The sequence below is a fragment of the Mesoplodon mirus genome (genome assembly GCF_964341445.2).
Source record: "Mesoplodon mirus genome assembly, chromosome: 14".
Lineage (NCBI taxonomy): Eukaryota > Metazoa > Chordata > Mammalia > Artiodactyla > Ziphiidae > Mesoplodon > Mesoplodon mirus.
The window spans coordinates 50,973,161-50,993,110 of NC_138990.1; the positions used below are offsets into that span (position 1 = coordinate 50,973,161).

Below are 19,950 nucleotides of genomic sequence, written 5' to 3' on the forward strand. Positions count from 1 at the left end.
CACTTCGGGAAGATTAGTCTGTCAGCAAGTCTGGTAGGATTTTGTTCCCTCACCTACTGGCTCTCAAGTTTGGCTGCAAATTGCAATCACCTAGAGAGTTTAAAAAACTGAAAAACAAAACTAAAACTGATGCATGAGCCCCTTCCCCCAGATATTCTGATTCAATCAGCCTGGAGTTAGGCCTGGGTTTTGAGAGTTTTTAAAAGCTCCCCAGGTGATTCTAATGTGCTGCAAAGCCTGAGAACCACTGCCCACACCACTGCTAAGATCTTTTTTCTAATTAAAAAAAAAGGGTTTTTTTTTAGTAATTAATTAATTTGTTTTTTTGGCTGCGTTGGGTCTTCGTTGCTGTGCACAGGCTTTCTCTAGTTGTGGCGAGTGGGGGCTACTCTTCTTGTGGTGTGTGGGCTTCTCGTTGCAGTGGCTTCTCTTGTTGTGGAGCACGGGCTGTAGGCGCGTGGGCTTCAGTAGTTGTGGCACATGGGCTCAGTAATTGTGGCTCGTGGGCTCTAGAGCACAGGCTCAGTAGTTGTGGTACATGGGCTTTGTTGCTCCGCGGCATGTGGGGTCTTCCTGGACCAGGGCTTGAACCCACGTCCCCTGCATTGGCAGGTGGATTCTTAACCACTGTGCCACCAGGGAAGTCCCACTGATAAGATCTTGATGTAGTGTTTACTCATTGTGTTCAACCACAGCTGGCCAGGCAAATGCAGAACCAACTGGTGGAAAACATTTTTTTTAATTTATTTTTTATTTTTTATTTTATTTTTTTAAATGTTGAGCCTTCTTTTAATTTATTTATTTTTATTTTTGGCTGTGTTGAGTCTTCATTTCTGTGCGAGGGCTTTCTCTAGTTGCGGCGAGCAGGGCCCACTCTTCATTGTGGTGCGCGGGCCTCTCACTGTCGTGGCCTCTCGTTGCGGAGCACAGGCTCCACTCGCGCAGGCTCAGTAGTTGTGGCGCACGGGCCTAGTTGCTCCGCGGCATGTGGGATCTTCCCAGACCAGGGCTCGAACCCTGGTGTCCCCTGCATTAGCAGGCAGATTCTCAACCACTGTGCCACCAGGGAAGCCCTAGTGGAAAACATTTTAAAGAACTTCTGTAAGAGTTAAAATATTCCACATAGTTCAGAACCTCAGTTAGAATAACAGTTTTTTCCAGTAACAGAGTCACAGAAAACAAACTAGTGGTTACCAAAGGGGAGAGGGAAGGGAGGAGGGACAAATTAGGGGTATGGGTTTAACAGATATAAACTAGTATGTATGAAATAGATAAGCAACAAGGATATATTGTATAGCACAGGGAATTATAGCCCTTATCTTATAATAACTTTTCATGGAGTAATCTGTAAATATACTAAATATCTATGCTGACACCTGAAACCAGTGAAATACTGTAAGTCAACTATACTTCAATTAAAAAAAATAATAACAGTTTTCTCATAAATGCCTACAAATTTTTACATTGGCCATGAAGTAGATGGTGACAAATGTATAAACGTTTGGAAGGGACCCATAATTATCTTGAGAATTTGGTCACATGGAAAAAACTTTTAATTTTTTGCATTAAAAACAGAAGGGCAACATAAGACAAACACGTCTGTCACGGCAAGAATTCAGTCACATAAAAGCCATTGTAGTGTGAAAATACCAAACTTGCAGTGATAAAAATGTAAGTTCTCAAAAAACTTTGGTGGAAGGCTGCCAATTTCCAAATCCTGTGTCAGTGGTTCTCAAACTGGAGTGAGCATCAGACTCACCTGGAGGGCAATCAGATTGCTGGGCTCTAGTTTGGGATTTAGCAGACCGGGGCAGCCCAAGAATGTGCATTTCTAAAGTGTTTCCAGGTGATGCTGCTGCTGGTCCAAGCACCACAGTTTGAGAAGTGACACGTGGGAACCGCTATTGCAGAAGGTCCAAATACCACACGAAAAAGGGCTTGACAAAATGTGGTTGCAGAACCTGCGTTTTGCTTTTCGTGTCAGGGGAGGGGCTTGTCTTGGCAATTAGGGAATCTGTCCCTGCCCCCAGTTTAAGCCAGCCCCTCCTGTCTGCATGCTCCAGGAGGCTGCTGTTGGAGCCCAATGGGGAAGGTGGAAGAGGAAATTGTCTAATCATTCTCCTTATTGTCTTTTCAGACTTAGTGTGAAAGGGTGTTATTGTATATAGTTATACTGGTATGTCATATGTTCTTTTCTGTGTGAGTTTAAAGTTATTTTTTTCCTGAATTATTCTTTCCGCACTCCCCTCACCCTACCACATGCAAAATTTGAAAGGTTAAAAGAAAATCGCTACCCTGTTATACTTCTAACCCATCCATGTCCTCCTCAAGATAGGCCCTTGTTGCATATTCTCAGTGGTTTGGGGAAGATTTTGGTGCTTGGCTTCCATCTAGGTACCAGCTTTTGTAAGCCTCTTCTGGCGTGCAGCCTTCCTGGTAGATTTGTAGACATTTGCAGTACACCTTGGGAGGGAGGAGAAGTGGAAATCATTCTCAGATGTTAAACTGAAACATGTTTCTAATTGAAAGCATGAAGAGAATGTATACATGAAAGTGCCGGGGGGTGGGGGGTGATCTCTGGCAGAGTCTCAGCTTTGAAAGCCCCATCCAGTCCTCGCTTGTGGCCACTTCTGTTCTCTCTGGGTGGAGCCCATTTCCATTCCTGTGACATTCCATAAATAACCGTGGCCGAGTAGGGACCTAATGATCATCCCTCGGCCAGGAAAACGCTGATAAATTAGAATCGTGAACTTCAGAAGTGCATAGCTTTTGACTTTGAATTCTAGAAGCCTAATATGGAAAGAGCCCTCGGGGACCATTTTAGAACAAGCAGCTACTGCCCTCCCCCCTGCCCCTGGGCTTGTACAGGTGCAGAGGCCAAGCTTAAGTAACTTACCCCAAGGTCACTTCAGGAGCTGGCTGCATTTAAATTTCCTTTTATTATTTTTCTCCCAAGAATCCTTCCAAATTTTTAGAAAATTTGTCAGCTTAGTATTCTGACACTTGACAGCCATTTGTTATCATTATTTGCTGTAATTAATAGGAATTGTAGGGAGATAGGAAAAGTATCTTCTCTTGTTTATAGAAAATCAGTAGGTTTCAGGGCTTTTAGGTCTTGGTCATTTGGTTCCTCCGTAACTGAGCCTCCTCTGGTTCATATTCCTCATCTATTTTGTGGTTGTTTGTAGACTGAACCTTGTGCTGAATTTTATGGGAGATTTAGTGTTGGGATCTGCCTCAGGACAAAGAGTTTAAGTCAGCGGTGGGCTAATAGCAAAAGGTTCATTTAAATAAATTAATTTGGACAAATAAAGAAGGGACTGAAGGAATCATGTCCATAGGCCTATGATGTTCATAAAATTTAAGTCAGTAACATCTAAACTCCCAGGGGACCTTGCCTATGATAAAATCCACTCACCCTACCCGTGACCCATAGCCCTGCTGACTTTAAAACTCTGCTCGGCCACAAGTCTGGTGATTCAAAGTACATGCATCCTAGTTAATAGGAGATAAAGAGGTTGTTTCTTTTTGGTTGCCTTTTGTTATAAGATTAGGGATGTACTTGCTTAAAAAAAGAAAAAACCTATGCATATATATATGTATATATATGTGTGTGTGTATATATATATGTGTGTGTATATATATATATAAAGGTTAACTCTCAACCTTCCTGCCCTTGGTTTTTCTCTCTCTCAAAAAAAAAAAAAAAAGTAGGTTGGACTAGATTTCTGAAACAGTCACTCCAAGCTCTGATAGCTTATGCAAGATGAAGGCTGTAACACTTTTGGGGGTTTGGGTTTGGAATTGGGCTTTTGTTTTTTGCCAAATGTTGTTTGGATGCCTAAAATTTAAACTTAAGCCACAGAACACAACTTAAAAAGAAGGGCAGGATACTTTCTTCTTTTCCCTGTATTTCTGATGCATTTCTGAGTGGCAGCTATAGTAAAGCGGTTAAGAATGATGACTTTGGAGCCAGTTCACTTGAATTCAAATCCCAGCTCTTCTATTTACTAATGATTGCGTGACCTTTGGCAAATTATATAACCCCAGTGCCTCTTTCTTCATCAGTAAAATGAGCAAAATAAAGTATCTACTTAAAACAGTTGCTGGGGGGTTAAATTTGTCGATATCTATTAGAATAATGCCTGGCACATAGGAAGCCATTAATAAATATTATCTATTATCGTCATCATCATCAACATCATCATCATTTTGTTTTATTGAGGGATAGCCCGATGCTACTGGTAAGCCTTTGGAAGAATTAGTAAAGTCTACAATGCTTTTCTTCAAAGTGTGTCTTCTATTTCTTTCTGCAGCAAGCTGTGTTCCTCCATGTCAGAATGGAGGGATGTGTCTCCGGCCTCAACTCTGTGTGTGTAAACCAGGGACCAAGGGCAAAGCCTGTGAGACAACAGCTGCCCAGGACACCTCGTCACCAGTGTTTGGAGGGCAGAGTCCTGTGGCTGCTTCCTCCTGGGTCCCTCCTGAGCAAGCAGCAAAGCACACTTCATCTAAGAAGGCAGACACTCTACCAAGAGTCAGTCCTGTGGCCCAGATGACCTTGACCCTCAAGCCGAAGCCTTCAATGGGACTCTCCCAGCAGATACATTCTCAGTGAGTGTTTTGAACTTGCCTCCAGCTCAGGAGCATCTTAAGTTCTCTCTTGGATGCATTGCTTTAAATCACTCTCTTTTTCCTGCACAATTTGCAGAAATCACTTGGATAGTAATGTCCTTCTTTCCTTTTCTTAAGGTTTTACATGTTATGTTTACACATCAAGTGTCTTAAAAATACTTGATGTGTGTGTTTAGCCTCTGCAGGGAAGATTTACCATAAGCATTAAGCAAAGCAGTAGTGAGGATTAAGGGGATCAAGGTTGGAAGGGAATAATAGAGGTAGTTGTTTGGTTATGGTGGAGTTGTGAGTTAAACAATTCTCTTTTTTCGAGGTGGGGGGTGCTTTCAAGTTTTTGAAGTCATAATTTAAAAAGAGAAACTGTGAGTGTGATTTTTAAAGGTACATGGAAAAGGTAGGAACTCATCTTTCCACAAAGAAGGTATTCAAGTGAAAGTGAGTCCTGGGAAAGAGAATTTCTGCACCTTGGTAACAGGTTAAGTGTATCTTCTATTAAACACCATGTTTACCTCCCAGTTGCCATGCAGGTCCATTTTTGGTGAATGAGCTTGTGTTTTATTTATGGGAGCATGTTTTTTTTTCTTAGCGTTAGGAAGTAAGTGCTATTCTGAACAAAATGAGAACTCTGTAAGGACAGGGTCCTTACACAAATTGTTTCCTTTTAATTAGCTACCCTACATGGATGACAAGATGCAGAATTACTGCAGCTATCACTTGTCATTTGTCTAGGAATGTAAAATACAGGAAGTTCTCAACTTAAAAATGACCCAGCAGTTCATCTGTAAGTCACTTGCTTGGAATTTTGAATGCTTTCCCCACCAACCCCCCGGGATAGCTTCCACCTGGTGATTAGTATCCCGTCAGCCCACAGAAGTTATTTAATCTGTTACTACAGATGAAATTATCCTAATTTATACTTCCCCTTTGAGTAGGCCACCTACTGTCCCTGATGAGTGGGGTCCTGATAACTTTTTCCTTTCTCTTGTTCCCTCCTCAGTCCTCTTCTTTTCATTTTTTCCCTCTCATTTCTTCTTGCCTCACTCTTCAATTCTACCATGATAAAGGGATTTGGGAGGCTGTGCTGGAATCTAAGCACTTTGCTACCATTTCAACTGGAAAACACATCCTGCAGCCCTCAAGAAGAAGGAATTGTAGTTATAGCCAGTACCTAGTAACTGCTTACTGCATGCCAGGTACTGTTTCACGTGATTTGTATGATTGTTCATTTATAACTCACAGTGATACCCCATCAGGTAGGTGCCATTACAAACCCCATTTTACAGATGAGGAAACTGAGGTGCAGAGTGCTTAAGTAATGTATTCAAGGTCCACAGTTAATAAGTGAATAATAAGTGTTAGGATTTAAACAGAGGCAGAATAAGGAGAATACATATTAGGCTTTAAATGGAGGCAGCCAGGCTCCAGCATCCATGCCCTGAAGTGTAAAGGGTGGCAGACTTTCTCTGTAAAGGGCCAGATAGTAACTATTTGTAGCTTTGTGGGACATATGGTTTCTATTGCAGCTTCTCAGTTCTGCCGCCCTTAGCACAAAAGCAGCCATAGATAATTCTTAAGTGAATGAGTGTGAGTGCTCTAATAAAACTTTATTGATGGATGTTGAAATTTGAGTTTCATATAAATTTCATGGCATGCAATATTATTCTTTTGATTTTTTTTCTCAACCATTTAAAAATGTAAAAATCATTCTTAGCTTATGGGCCATACAGAAACAGCTTGTGTGGGCCAGCTTTGGCCCCTGAAATGTAGTTTGCTGACCCCTTCTCTAAAGGATAGTAGTGGTTTTTTGTGTCAGAACATGTGTCTTTGAAATAATATAAAGCATTGATTATATCATAGCTAGATATCTCCCTGCATTGTTCTGGATCTTAAAAACAAAGAACAATTCTGTGTTGAACTGTGCCTTGGCAATCAAGAGTCAGATTACTGTGCATTGCAGTTATTTTTTTCTAGCATTATTACTTACATAAGCTGTGAAGTCATTTACAAGCGACATTATTTATCCTGAATATCACCATCCCCTGTTAGAATTTGACCCTCTATGATGTGTATATATGGATTGTTAGTGAGAACCATATGTCAGATGTCAGATAAAGGAGCAACCTTTTCCCCCCTCCCCCTTTTTTCTTTTTTTGGTAGCAGCAGTGTAATTTAGACAAGAATGTTGTGAGTCAAAGGGGAGGCTAAGGTTTCAGCTCCAACTTGGCTTTGGGAAAATAAAAGTCATTAGATAATTTGCTTCAGAGACCTCATCTGCTGAATGAAGATGGTTTTTACGATCACATTGTTATAGGCATGTGTTTATGGGTGTGCCTACTGCGTGCTTTTGGGTGAGGAGAAGAGATGGCCCAAGATGCTAATAATTCTGATGTTTTCCTAATAAACTTTTGTCAGTTGCCCTGTTATCTGGGTACTGCAGGGAGTATTAAGATGTACAAGATCCAATTCTGCTCTTAAGGAGATTTTGAAATGATAGATGAGCTCTCACTTGAGAGGGGTACAAAGGAAGGGGTACAGTTGGCCCACTGATGAATTTAGGTAATGACCCGATCACCTGAAATTTAAACTGTCAAGGAGGCACATATGATAGGACCATTTTGGCTACTTTTGAGAAATGTAACAATTCTTAAGTTACCTGCTTGTAATATTGTCTACTTTCGGGTGTTTCAGGTTTGGTTTGGTTTTTGTTTAGTGAAGGAGGAAATTAATTAAGCCTTCTTAAAATGCTTGTAGACATAAAGGCACCTAAAATATCAAAATGTGTAGTTAGTGTTACATCCATTGTGTGGCATATGAAATGCTGCAGTCTTGATCATTTATTCAGGTTTTTATTGAGCACATGCTATGTACCATACATTGTTCTAGGGGCTCAGGATGTAGCACTGAAAACTAAACATAATGTCTGCCTTCCTGGAGCCTACAGTCTGGAAGCGGGGAGATGATTGATGAGTGGTGTAATTAAAACATATGCTAGATTGCGGTAAGTGCTGTGGAGAAAATAAAACTGCAGTAATGGACAGGGAGTGCAGGGTGGGTGTGGGATGGGAAGGAATGAGGGCCCTGGTGGTTTTAAATAGGCTTTCAGGGAAGGTTCTGCTGAGGAGGTGACATTTAAGCAAAGGCCCGGAGGAGGTGAGGGTGTGAATCATGGAGAAGTGTGGGGCTAGGGCAGAGGCCCCAGCGGGAGCCTGTCTGGGCTGTTTGAGGAATAATGACTTTAGTAAAACTGTAATGTTAAAACTACACATTTTAGGCAGGTGGGGGTTGGATGAATTGGTTTTACTTTGGCCAAATTGGTTTTAGACAGCTTGGCTTAGAACCAGATACAAAGTTCTCTAGAAAAATCAAAGGAGGGAGCAATTGTTTATAGATTTTGGAGCATTGGGGATGTGGAGGTCTAGGGACGGCTCTGGAGAGTGTCATCTGTGTGCTTGAAAAGATGGTTAAACTTGACCACAAAGAACTGGAGAAGAGCATTTCTAGGAAAAGCAATGATGTGACACCAGAAAGACTGCTTTATTAGTTATCTACTGATGTGTAATAGGTCCCCACTCGCTTGGCAGCCTAAAACAATAAAAATTTTTTGTCTGACAGTCTCTGTGGGTCAGGAATCCAGGAGGTGCTTAGCTGGAAGCTCTGGCTCAGAGTCTCTCATGAGGTTGCAGTCAGCAGGGTTGGCTCTGCTGGGGCCAGAGAACCTACTGCCAAGGTGACTCACTGCCATGGCTATGGGCAGGAGGCTTCACTTCCTTTCCCCACAGACCTCTCTGCAGAGCTGCCTGAGCATCCTCACAACATGGCTGCTGGCTTCTCCCTGAGCAAGTGATCCTCAAGCCACAGGGCCTTCTCAGTCTTGAAAATGACACACCCTTACCTCTGCCTTATTCTACTCATTAGAAGCGAGTCACTAAGTTGAGTCCACTCTCAGAGGGACTGTAGTTAATAAGCTGCATTGTTTGAAGAGAGAAATATCAAAGAATTTGTGAACATATTTGAAAATGACCACATTTAGATATGATTTGAATGGAACTTGATATAAATGAAGACTAGTGGTAATGAAAGTTTTTAAAGGTTGGTTAAAAACCAAGTTAAAGACTAAGATTTCAACAAAACAATTCCAAAAAGACCCAACAAAACAAAATAGAAAAAGTAATGAAGGGGGAACCTATAGCTTAAAAGAGGTTTAAACCACAATGTTCACTGCAGCTCTATTTACAATAGCCAGGACATGGAAGCAACCTAAGTGTCCATCAGCAGATGAATGGATAAAGAAGATGTGGTACATATATACCATGGAATATTACTCAGCCATAAAAAGGAACGAAATTGAGTTATTTGTAGTGGGGTAGTTGGACCTAGAGTCTGTCATACATAGTGAAATAAGTCGGAAAGAGAAAGACAAATACCATATGCTAACACATATATATGGAATCTAAAAAAAAAAAAAAAGGTCATGAAGAACCTAGGGGCAGGACGGGAATAAAGATGCAGACCTACTAGAGAATGGACCTGAGGACAAGGGGAGGGGGAAGGGTAAGCTGTGACAAAGTGAGAGAGTGGCATGGACATATATACTCTACCAAATGTAAAACCAATAGCTAGTGGGAAGTGGCCGCATAGCACAGGGAGAACAGCTCGGTGCTTTGTGACCACCTAGAGGGGTGGGAGGGAGGGAGACGCAAGAGGGAAGAGATATGTGGATATATGTATATGTATAGCTGATTCACTTTGTTATAAAGCAGGGACTAACACACCATTGTAAAGCAATTATACTCCAATAAAGGTGTTAAAAAAAGAAGAGGTTTAAGAAACATATTAACCAATCACAATATTTAAATTATGTTTCTCCTGATGCAAACACATAAAAGAAAAAAGATAATGATTATAGGACAACCATGAAAATGCTGACAATAATTTGGAAATTTGATGATATAAAAGAATGATTGTTGATTTGGGGGCTGTGCTGCTGACCTTGTAGTTATGTAAGGAAGGGGAATAATATTAAAGTATTTACAGATGACATTGTATGATGTCTGAGCTTTGATTGCAATTATCCGGTGGGTTGAGGTATAGCAGTAACAAGATTGGCCATGAGGGGATAATTATTGAAGCTGGATGATAGGCACACAATTCTTACACAATTCTCTCTACCTTTATGTATTTTTGAAATTTTCTGTAGTGAAGAGTAACAAAAAAGAGAAAGTTTCAAGGAGGAAGACTGCTACAATTTTTCTTCTGCCTTGGAAGATTAATCTGGCCGCAGCACCTAAAATGGATTAGGACTAGTGGTAATTGGAGGGTGACTCTGTAACGGGTGTAGTGGTGCTGGTAACCTAGAGGAAGGACATGAGCTCGGGAGGTGTTGTTAATGAAAGACCTTGGCGCCTACTCAAATGTGGGAGGCAAAGAAAAAGAGAATCAGGTACTATCCAGGCGTGGGACTGTGGGCGAAAGGGAGGGTGTGGAGGTCTTTCTATCCTACTGTCTTCCAGTATTTCTTGGTAGTATCATGGATCTCCACGGTCTTTGATGGTGGTTGATACTTGGTGAATGCATGATTTCTGACAGAGCTTTATAGATGAATAGCCAAGATCATCCTCTGTACCCCAGCAGGGACTAAAAGCAAGTGGGTATCAGTGGTACATGCCTGGCCACTTGGTCAGGTACTGGTATGGAAAGACCTTGGTCAGGGCATTCTGGCAGTAGTCATTGCTGTAGTTGGTATTTCCATTCATGCTTTCCATGGAAGTTTATTATTATGGCGTTCCTTTTCCAGTTTTCCAGGCCACATCATGGATCCTCCATGAGCTAAAGACAAGACCAAATGAGGCCTCATCTTCCTGTATACAAATTTTGGCCATCACTTTTCTCATTCTTTGAACTTTTATGTCTCTTGATAATACTGCATTCCTTAGAATATTAACACTTCAGGTTACTTTCATAATTGCATCCTGTAGATGTTGTTCATGTATAGCTGTCCAGGTATTCAGCGAAGAATTGCTGCTGTTAGGTCACAGGTGCACCCCCGGTGTCTGTCTTTAGTCCTGTATGTAAAAAGGTGTTGATGCTTATATGTTGTGGCCAGGAACTCCACAGAGGAGCAAAAATCAAAACTGTTCAGTTTTCCAGAGCTTTTTCCTCACCTGTCAGTATCATTTTTCACATGTATGTTGAAGTTTCCCACAAGAATTTGTTTTCAGTCCTCAGTGCTGCTCAGTGAGGCTGTTTCAACTTGTGTGAAGTGTCTGTCTTTATCCTTGTTAATCATCATGGGTGTTACAGGCACTGACCATGGACCCATGAGGCAGAGGTCGTAAGGGACATTCTTCAGCTGCTGATGTCTTCTGCTTGTTTAGAGAATGTAGGTGCAAATGACCACTGCTTTGCCAAATGGGGAGCTCTTATCTGTACCGTGTAAGGAGGAGGCACTTTTGCAGGACACAGTGTGCCCAGTCACCGCTCTTTGAGCTTGAGAAGGAAGTCTGGTTTCACTCAGGATGTGGATGTCAAATCTATCTCAAGAGCGCACATGTATCCAGTCTTTTTTCTTCCCTGGTGATGGCTATTTTCATCATTTTATGTTTCAAAGGATGGTGGTTAGTTTCTCTGGAAAAAATAGTTTTTTTCCCGTCTCAAACCCAGTGGAGGGGGCCTGAATTTACCGAATGTCATGGATGTCTTTTCTGTCATCGTCTTCTCAGGGATGGGGTAAAGAGAAAAGAAGCAATTTAGAAAATGGTCTCTTTTAAGACAGACATAATTCAAATATGTTCTCTGTTTATCAAGTGAGCTTATACTACACCAGATATTTTCTAACTATAGGGGAGGGCCCTTTAAAATCCACATTGAGATAATGGGTTCCACTTTCAAAGGTCTCGAGAAATGAATACTTCACATTTACCACGGGTCGGTTGATAGGAAGCAGTGGCGAGTGATGTCTGTGCCAGGGAGAAGAGGGTGCTACACTGTCCTTTATCTCTTTCCAGTTCTTAGCTTCCTGTCCCTGTGGTTGTTTGAACCTTAAAAAAACTATATGCAATGATATGTACAAGGATGGGAGACTTCGTGGAATGTTCCTTGAAGTATTCTGCTCTCCAGATTAACAGCAGCAGCAACAAATATAAGCTCATTCGCTTTATTTGGACTCTCTCACACTACTCCTAAAGGAAAAAAAAAACTCATTATAAAACTACACCAGGGCTTCCCTGGTGGCGCAGTGGTTGGGAGTCTGCCTGCCGATGCGGGGGACACGGGTTCGTGCCCCGGTCCGGGAAGATCCCACATGCCACGGAGTGGCTGGGCCTGTGAGCCATGGACGCTGAGCCTGCGCGTCTGGAGCCTGTGCTCCGCAACGGGAGAGGCCACAGCAGTGAGAGGCCCGCGTACCTCAAAAAAAAAAAAAAAAAAAAAAAACCTACACCAACAGGTGCAATTTTAGGGAGACGTTTCAAGCTTTTCGTGCACTAATAGCTGAGGTTGCGACCTTATCTGAATTTATTAAAGTAGCCAAGGAAATGGTCAGTACTTGAATAGACGGTCTCCCCAAATGATCTCTCAGACTGTGGGGGGCCCTTGCTTAGTGTTGACCCCCCCACTCTGCTGGCCCTCCCCCATGTTTTTCTTCTGTGCTTCCTGTACTTAACCATTGTCATCATGCTTACTGCACAATCATCTGTTTTATCTACATAGGTACACAGAGGGGCTACAATAAACGTTTAATACATTTTTGTTGAGTTTTTCCTAGAGAAAAAAATATGAATCCCTAAGTCCCTGTCTAAGGATTGTTTCCTGAATGCTGATAGTGCAGGAGTGACCTTATTCTCTTGGAATAATACCATTTGCCTTCGTAAAGCCCTGTACATTTGCACAATACTCTGCCTTCCTTGTTGTATTTGCCCAACAGGTCTATAAGATGAAGGTTTTGAGCCTTACTTTATGATGTGGGGGAAGAAAAAGGCAAAGTGGTAGAAAGTTGAAGAAAAGGAACTCAATCTGGGGATTTTAGCGTCCATGACACTTTATGGATGCGATGGGAACTAAAAATGTGAACCGATGACTGATTTTATCGTTTTATGTGAATGTTTTTTAAACTTTTATTTTTAGAAATAGCCTTTAATTCAATATTTTATTAGTCTAACTTTCTAAAAGCCAATTTATTTATTTATTTATTTTTTGGCCATGCCGCACGGCATGTGGGATCTTAGTCCCCGACCAGGGATTGAACCCACACCCGCTGCATTGGAAGCGCAGAGTTTTAACCACTGGACCACCAGGGAAGTCCGCTAAACTTTTTTTAAAAGTAGGAGTTAAATTGAAATTATATACAGAAGAATAGAGAAATCAAAAGTGCACACGCCTGGTGATTATCCCACACACATGGAACTACCATCCACGTCAAAGAGTAGAACGTTGCCAGCACCACAAACCCCCCTGTTTCCTAGATTTGCCCTTTTTCTTCTCCCTAAAGGGAGCCACTATCTTGACTTCTAACACCAGAGATCAGTTCTGTCTGTTTTGAACTGTATAGAAATGAATCATACGGCGTGTATATTTTCACTCACCATCATGTCTGAGATTCATCTACGTAATTATGTGTGGCTGCAGTTCACATTTACATTCCAGAGATGATTCCATCGTATGAGTATACTGCGACTTATCATTTGTTCTGCTCTTGATGGATGTTTGGAATTTTTCCAGTTTGGGGCTCTTATGAAGAATGCCATGTGCATAGGTATATGTGCAAATTCTAGAAAAAGACCTTTGTGAATCTAAGTCACCAGAAAAACAAGCCCAACTAGTTACAACAATGTCAGGGTTTGAGAAGGACCTCACAATCCGTTGTGTGAAGTTGGATCATGTTGGTATCTGTTGGCTCTTTGAGAAAAGCAGGCACATGAGGGAAGGGATGGGGTGACAGAGCGTCTGAGGAGCTGGAAGCAAGGAACTTTTTCTTCCTGAGCAGGACTTGGCAGGAAGAGTGGACTGTGGAGTTGGGTGGAGAGGCAGGGGAAGAGTCGGGGAGGTCACTTTGCACTCCATGCTGTCTGCACCTTACTGGGTCCCACAAGGAAGGCTTGGCCAACAGTGGTTTTGAGATACAACCAGTATCTGACTGGGTTTAAGTTCTGGACAAAGGTATATAAGGAATTATGTGGAAACTCAAAGTCTGTGATTGAAAAGGGCAGGTGCTGGGATAGTTTGCCCTCCAATTTAATTGCTAGAAATCAGGATGGTGTTTGGTGCAGTATAGTAATAATAATAGTTAATATTTCCTGAGTGTTTGTTTATTCTGCACCAGGCACTGTTTTAATTACTTCTTGAGTATTATCTCATTTAATGCTCTCAAAGGAAGGTGAGATAGACATTTATCATTATCGTTATTATCATCCCCATTTCATATGATGAAGCGATTCAGGTGTACAGGGTTAAATAATTTTCCCAAGGGCTTCCCTGGTGGTGCAGTGGTTGAGAGTCCGCCTGCCGATGCAGGGGACATGGGTTCGTGCCCCGGTCCGGGAAGATCCCACATGCCGCGGAACGGCTGGGCCCGTGAGCTATGGCCGCTGAGCCTGCGCGTCCGGAGCCTGTGCTCCGCAACAGGAGAGGCCACAACAGTGAGAGGCCCGCGTACTGCAAAAAAATAAAAAGTAAAAAAAATAATAATTTGCCCAAATACACTCAGCTGATAAGTGTAGGGTCAAGATTCAAATTTAGGCAGCCTGTGAAGTTAACCTCTGTATACTGCCTCTTACTTTGATGGTGTTCTCATTAGTTTCCTATCACTGCTGTAACAAATGACCACAAATTTAGTGACTTCAAACAGTGCACATTTGTTCTCATAATTCTGGGGTCTGAAGTCTGAAATGGGTCTCACTGGGCTAAAATGATGATGTTGGCAGGGCTGCCTTCCTTCTGAAGGCTCAAGGGGAGAGCCTGTTTCCTTGCCCTTTCCAGCTTCTAGAGGTTGCTGCATTCTGTGTCTCATGGTCCCTTCTCCATTGTCAAAGCTGATAATCTCGGTCTGAGTCCATCTCACTGCCAGTCTCTGGTTCTTTCTTCTGCGTCCCTCTTCTACTTTTAAGGACACTTGTAATGACATTAGACCCACTTGAATAGTCCAAGATAATTTCTCCATCACAAGGTAAGCTGATTAGCGCCTTAATTCCATCTGCAACTTTAATTTCCTTTTGCCACGTAACCTAGCATAGTCAGAGGTTCTGGGGAGTAGGGTGTGGACATCTTTGGGGGGGCTGTTATTCTGGCTACCACAGACTTTTACCAGGGACCCGGTCTTGTCCTGGCAGTCTTCTCTGCTACCCACGAGTGAGCTATAATCAGAAGGGATAGTATTGATAAATAGTCATCACAGTCCTCTTCAGTGAAGAGCAGAGACAGCCTTTATGACTCTTATAATTGTTAGGTTTAAACACTTCACATAGATTTAAGGTCTAAAAATGGCCCCCAGTGTTCTCTGAAACCTTGGGACCAGCACACTCAGGCACTTGTGGTGGATGGAAGGGGGGAAACCAAGAGGTCAAGGGCCCAGACATGGCCAGGCACCAGGAGGGGCTGGCTCTCCTCATGCCCTTTGCCTCGTGGAACTAGGGGTTGAAAAGTCAACACCACTTTTGACATATAATGGCCCCACCCACTAGACAAAGTGGCCTGTGGACTCTGATTGCAACTCTCTTGGGAGGTGGGACAGTGAGGAAGGGGTGGACAGACGTGGGGAGGAGTGGGGAGAGGGCTAGGAGTATCCCTCCCTTCAACAGTTACACTGGGGCCCTCGAGTCCTGTGAACTATTTCCCATGTGATTATTCTTCTATGATGAAATAAATCTCTGCACTGAAAGTTGAATTAATTAGTTGTCAGAGCACTTGCTGCGAACGGACCATAGAACTGGGATTGAAACACACATGAAGCCACTGATAAGCAATTGGAACAGAACACAGTTTGGCTGACACATGGAATCCATGAGCTTTAGCCTGGCCTGCATGGTCGATGCCAAGCATGAGAATGATTTTTAGGGCCTGACTGTGGGTGTTATGCAGATTAAAGTAAAGATTCCTCTTTACATTTGGATATGTTTGGCATTCCATAGATACTGCCTGTGAATCCTTCCAAGGTGCCTCTGGGGTTGCACTAAATCCTCTTTCCTTGTTTTCCTTGGCTTAGCTGTTTGTTTATGTTTGAGAAAAGTGAAGACTGAATTATAAGACTAAATTTTTATAGCAGTTCTCTGCCCTGGAGTTGCCTGGGATTAGGATAAAGAACCTATAAGACGTGAGTCCTGTGTGAGGGAGGTGACAAGTACACCTCACATAATACAAAATATGCACACATAGGAAATAAAAATTTGAGTTAAATAACTTGTGTGGTAAATATGCCTACAGTTAGTATATCTTCACTGAGGTTTTCAAGGTTGAGTATAGTTTTTACCTATTTATCTGTTCATCATACTAGAGATGACCTAGCAGAAATAGCTGATCCTAGGGTCCAGAGACAAGAACTTGTAAGTGGAAAGAAAGTCTACTTAAACACTGTGAAGAAGAGAAAGCCTCAATTTGCTAATCCAGGAAAAAATATCTGTCATTTTTCAGGACTGCAGTTTTTTGGGTTTTTTTTTTTGCGGTACGCGGGCCTCTCACTGTTGTGGCCTCTCCGGTTGTGGAGCACAGGCTCCGGACGCGCAGGCTCAGCGGGCGTGGCTCATGGGCCCAGCCGCTCCGCGGCATGTGGGATCTTCCCGGACCAGGGCACGAACCTGCATCCCCCACATCGGCAGGCGGACTCTCAACCACTGCGCCACCAGGGAAGCCCAGAACTGCAGTTTTTGAACAAGATGTTCATGCGTTTATGCAGGATAGCAGAAGGAACCAACAAGACTGGGTGAAATTAAATTGGATTGGAGATTGTTCCTGTACCCATTAGAGTTTGGGGGGCTTTTCCGTGAGTGGAGCAGAAAGGGTCTGACTGTCCCCTGTTTGCCAGGTGCTGGGGACTTTAGGAAGTTTAGTTCAAACTAGAGGGATCTTTTCAAAATGTGAGTCTTGTCTTGTCCTGCTCTGTGTAAGTGCCTCACTGGCTTCTCAGTGCATCCTAGGGGATGGGACTCCATGGTCTCCCCTTGCCCAGCCTGTCACTGTGTCACAGGCAGCTCCTTGAGCCTGCCCAGCTCCTTACTGACACACTTTCTCTGTCTGCAGCTACGTGTGCCATACATGTTTGTCTTCCCCGTTAATACCTGCTTGTTCCACTGGTCTCCGTTTCCTAGGGAAAGCGTTCCCTGCTACCCCCCTTACTCCCTGAAAGATGCTTTCCTAGCACCATGTCTCCTCACCTCCTCCCTTCATAGTGTTCATTTCAATTTCTGTGATTTACTGTACCAAGCACAGTGCTTCCTTGGTGAACGGAAAAATGTAGGTGATGATATGACTGCTCTGAATTGGAAAGTCTGATCACACAGGAATGCGGATATTAACCCATCTTCTAAGCTGCCTCAGTTTCCCCAAAGTAATCAGAAGAGACAAGTTCAATAAATCACTGATCAGAGTAGGCACAAGTTCACTCAGTCATCCCACTCACTATTACAGGACAGTCGTTCAGCCCTGCATCCACCCCATTCTTCTGTGGTACCTCTAGGTGATGATGGGACCTGCTTTCTGTGTATCTCTGAGTGTTATAGGAACTTGAATGGATCAGATTCCACCTAGTTCTCTGGATATTATCTTCTTGATGTTGCAGTGCCAAATCTCCGTGCTCCTTACACTTCCTAGAATGTCTGTCATAGACACAAGGCACATTAACAAACAAGAAAGTGACAGCAGAGCCCAGGCAGCCAGTCTCTTGGGAAAATTACTGAAACTGACACTATAAATCCAGTTTATGAGCTCGAATTTCCTAATACTCATGAGTATTTAATTAAATATTGGTTGATTTGAACCTTGATGCAAGATTGGCTCAAGTCTCAGAAAGCAAACAAGGACATTCAGACAGACTTCAGTTATTTTTCACCTAGAGTTCACATGATTCCAGAGTGATGTGATTTCATGGAGTTATAGCTCTTACCAAAAAACAGAAGAAATATTTTATCAATATCTTTGAATAGAATTAATCTTGTGTACTTGTCTCTTTTGAAAGTTATTTGAGCATAGCAGAAAATAGAACAAGAATGTATTAGATACAGATTTTTTTTTTCATCATCCAAAATTTTCAACCAGCACAGATCATAAAGTTTTATTGCCTAAAGGGGCAAATACCTTACCCAGAGTCACACGGGAAGGTAGCAGCAGAGCTGTGACTTGAACCTGACCTCTTAGTCCATGTTCTTAGTCCTTGCTAGCTTTTATATGCTGTGGTCTGATTCTTTTACCATAATAATAAAAAAAAATTGCACAGTAATTTTGAAGCCCAAAATATAAATTAAAAGGGTGGAGGAGTGAAAAATTTTAGTCATTGCATGAATTCTCAAGTAAACCACTCTTGTTTGACAAAAAGTTGTTTATTTTCAAAACAATCAAGATTCATTTAGTCAAAATGTATTCTGTTTCATGAAGAAAGTGACAGTTCATTATAGTAAGTTACCAATGTAGAAGCTGTCCTAAATCTTTAAAAATTAGCTAGTATCTCCACCACAGATACAGAAATTATGTTTTAAAATTCTCATTTTAGGGCTTTATTGACATGGGTATCACTTTTATTGCTTTAAAGCGCCGCCTTTTTTTTTTTTTTGCCTGATGTTGGTGTTTTGCCAAGTCCCAGTATTTGGAGATTTGATGGACAGAATCTAAAGTGAGACATCATTCTTTCTTAATTTGTTCAAAGCCTCTTTATGCAGCAGCTAATCCTTCCTAATTATATTTCTAGGAAGGATGTTCTTAACTCAAACAGGAAGATGACATGGACATTTTGAGGAGATTAGGGTGTGCTTTACTTTGAGAAAAGAAATTTGAAAGGAAGCACTCTCTTTTCCATTTCTCATTCCCTGGGCATAAATAACCCTTTTCCTCCTTGACCCTTTGTGGAACTCTTTCTTCTCTCTCTTCCTGTTTCTCTTCCATTCCTGTGGCTCCTCCTGGTTTAAGTAAGCTATTTGAAGGAATAAAAAAAAAAAAAATTCTTAAGAAACTCATTTCCATGTATGAGGCAAGCATTTCACAACTTAATTGGCTTAATGTCTTGAAAGGGAACCTGGGAATCTAAATAGCAGGAAAATTTAGTGTGCATATATTAGAAATATTTTACTCAAGGTTGAAACACTTTGCAATCTCCTTGATTAATTTCTTTGCTGCAATATTGTTTTGTATTAATTTAATGTAGTGATTTTTATGTGGAAGTAAATATGTTAGTCAGTGACATGTTTATTAGATTGCTTCAGATCCTTAATATTTTGAACAGAGTAAGTGTGGTCACTGTCAAATAAGACTGATAAATTATAGTCTGTAAAGTCTTAGAGGTTTTGAATATTCCTATGAAGTATGATATTATCACATGCTCACGGAATAATTTCAATTTGTTCTTAGTTTTTTTAAATTGAGGTAGAACATTTTCCACTTTTATTAGCCCTTTGTATTTTTATGTGGATAATCTATTTACATTCTCTGCCTCATTTAAATTACATGTAATTTATATTACATGTTATAATTATTTATTTTTTAATTTGTAAGAGCTCTTTTCATATTAAAGATCCCTTTGTTAAACATTTCAAGAACTCTCAAAGGGGGAATCCCTTGTATACAAAGAATGTTATTAGTATTTATTGAATCTTTTTATATCCCCATTTGGAAGAAACTTCTTAAATTGGATTTCTGAAAAATCCCACTTGCACATGAGGACAAGAATACAATCTATGACTCATTGGGTAGTTTATTTCATAATTCTTCTCTCCTATAAGAGGCTTGTTGATTGACACAGGCAGACATCTTTAGGTTCTCCTGAACCGTCTACAACTTTCCAAGCCTAAATAGTTCTCAGGCATTTTGAACTGGTTGCCTTAACCCAGGCTCACCTTAATGAAGTTAGAAGCTCTGTTCTCCTCACCTCCACAATCCAAAATTTTAATTTACTATAGTTGATTCATTCAGTCTGTAGACAAATGTTTATTGAGTGCCGACCACGTGCCAGGTAATGTTCTAGGCACTCCAGTTGGAGAGATCAGGCTAAAATGCCTGATAAATAGTTAATAATATAGGATAATACCCAGCTGACTGGTAAATTATACATTCAAGTGAAGAATCAGGAAAGGGGCCATCAGTGGGGACAGGAGTAAGGGAAAACATACTAGAATCTGGAGGACT

At 41.6% G+C, this 19,950-nt stretch overlaps 1 protein-coding gene across 4 annotated transcripts in view; it reads left to right on the forward strand.

Annotated features, from left to right (window-relative positions):
• Nucleotides 1-19,950, forward strand: part of LTBP1 (latent transforming growth factor beta binding protein 1) — a 429,217-nt gene that overhangs the window by 51,835 nt on the left and 357,432 nt on the right. For all 4 annotated transcript variants that reach the window (XM_082641886.1, XM_082641887.1, XM_082641888.1 and 1 more), the window contains exon 3: nucleotides 4,317-4,614. In XM_082641886.1, the coding sequence (XP_082498012.1) occupies nucleotides 4,317-4,614 (298 nt within the window). The remainder of the gene's footprint in view (nucleotides 1-4,316; nucleotides 4,615-19,950) is intronic.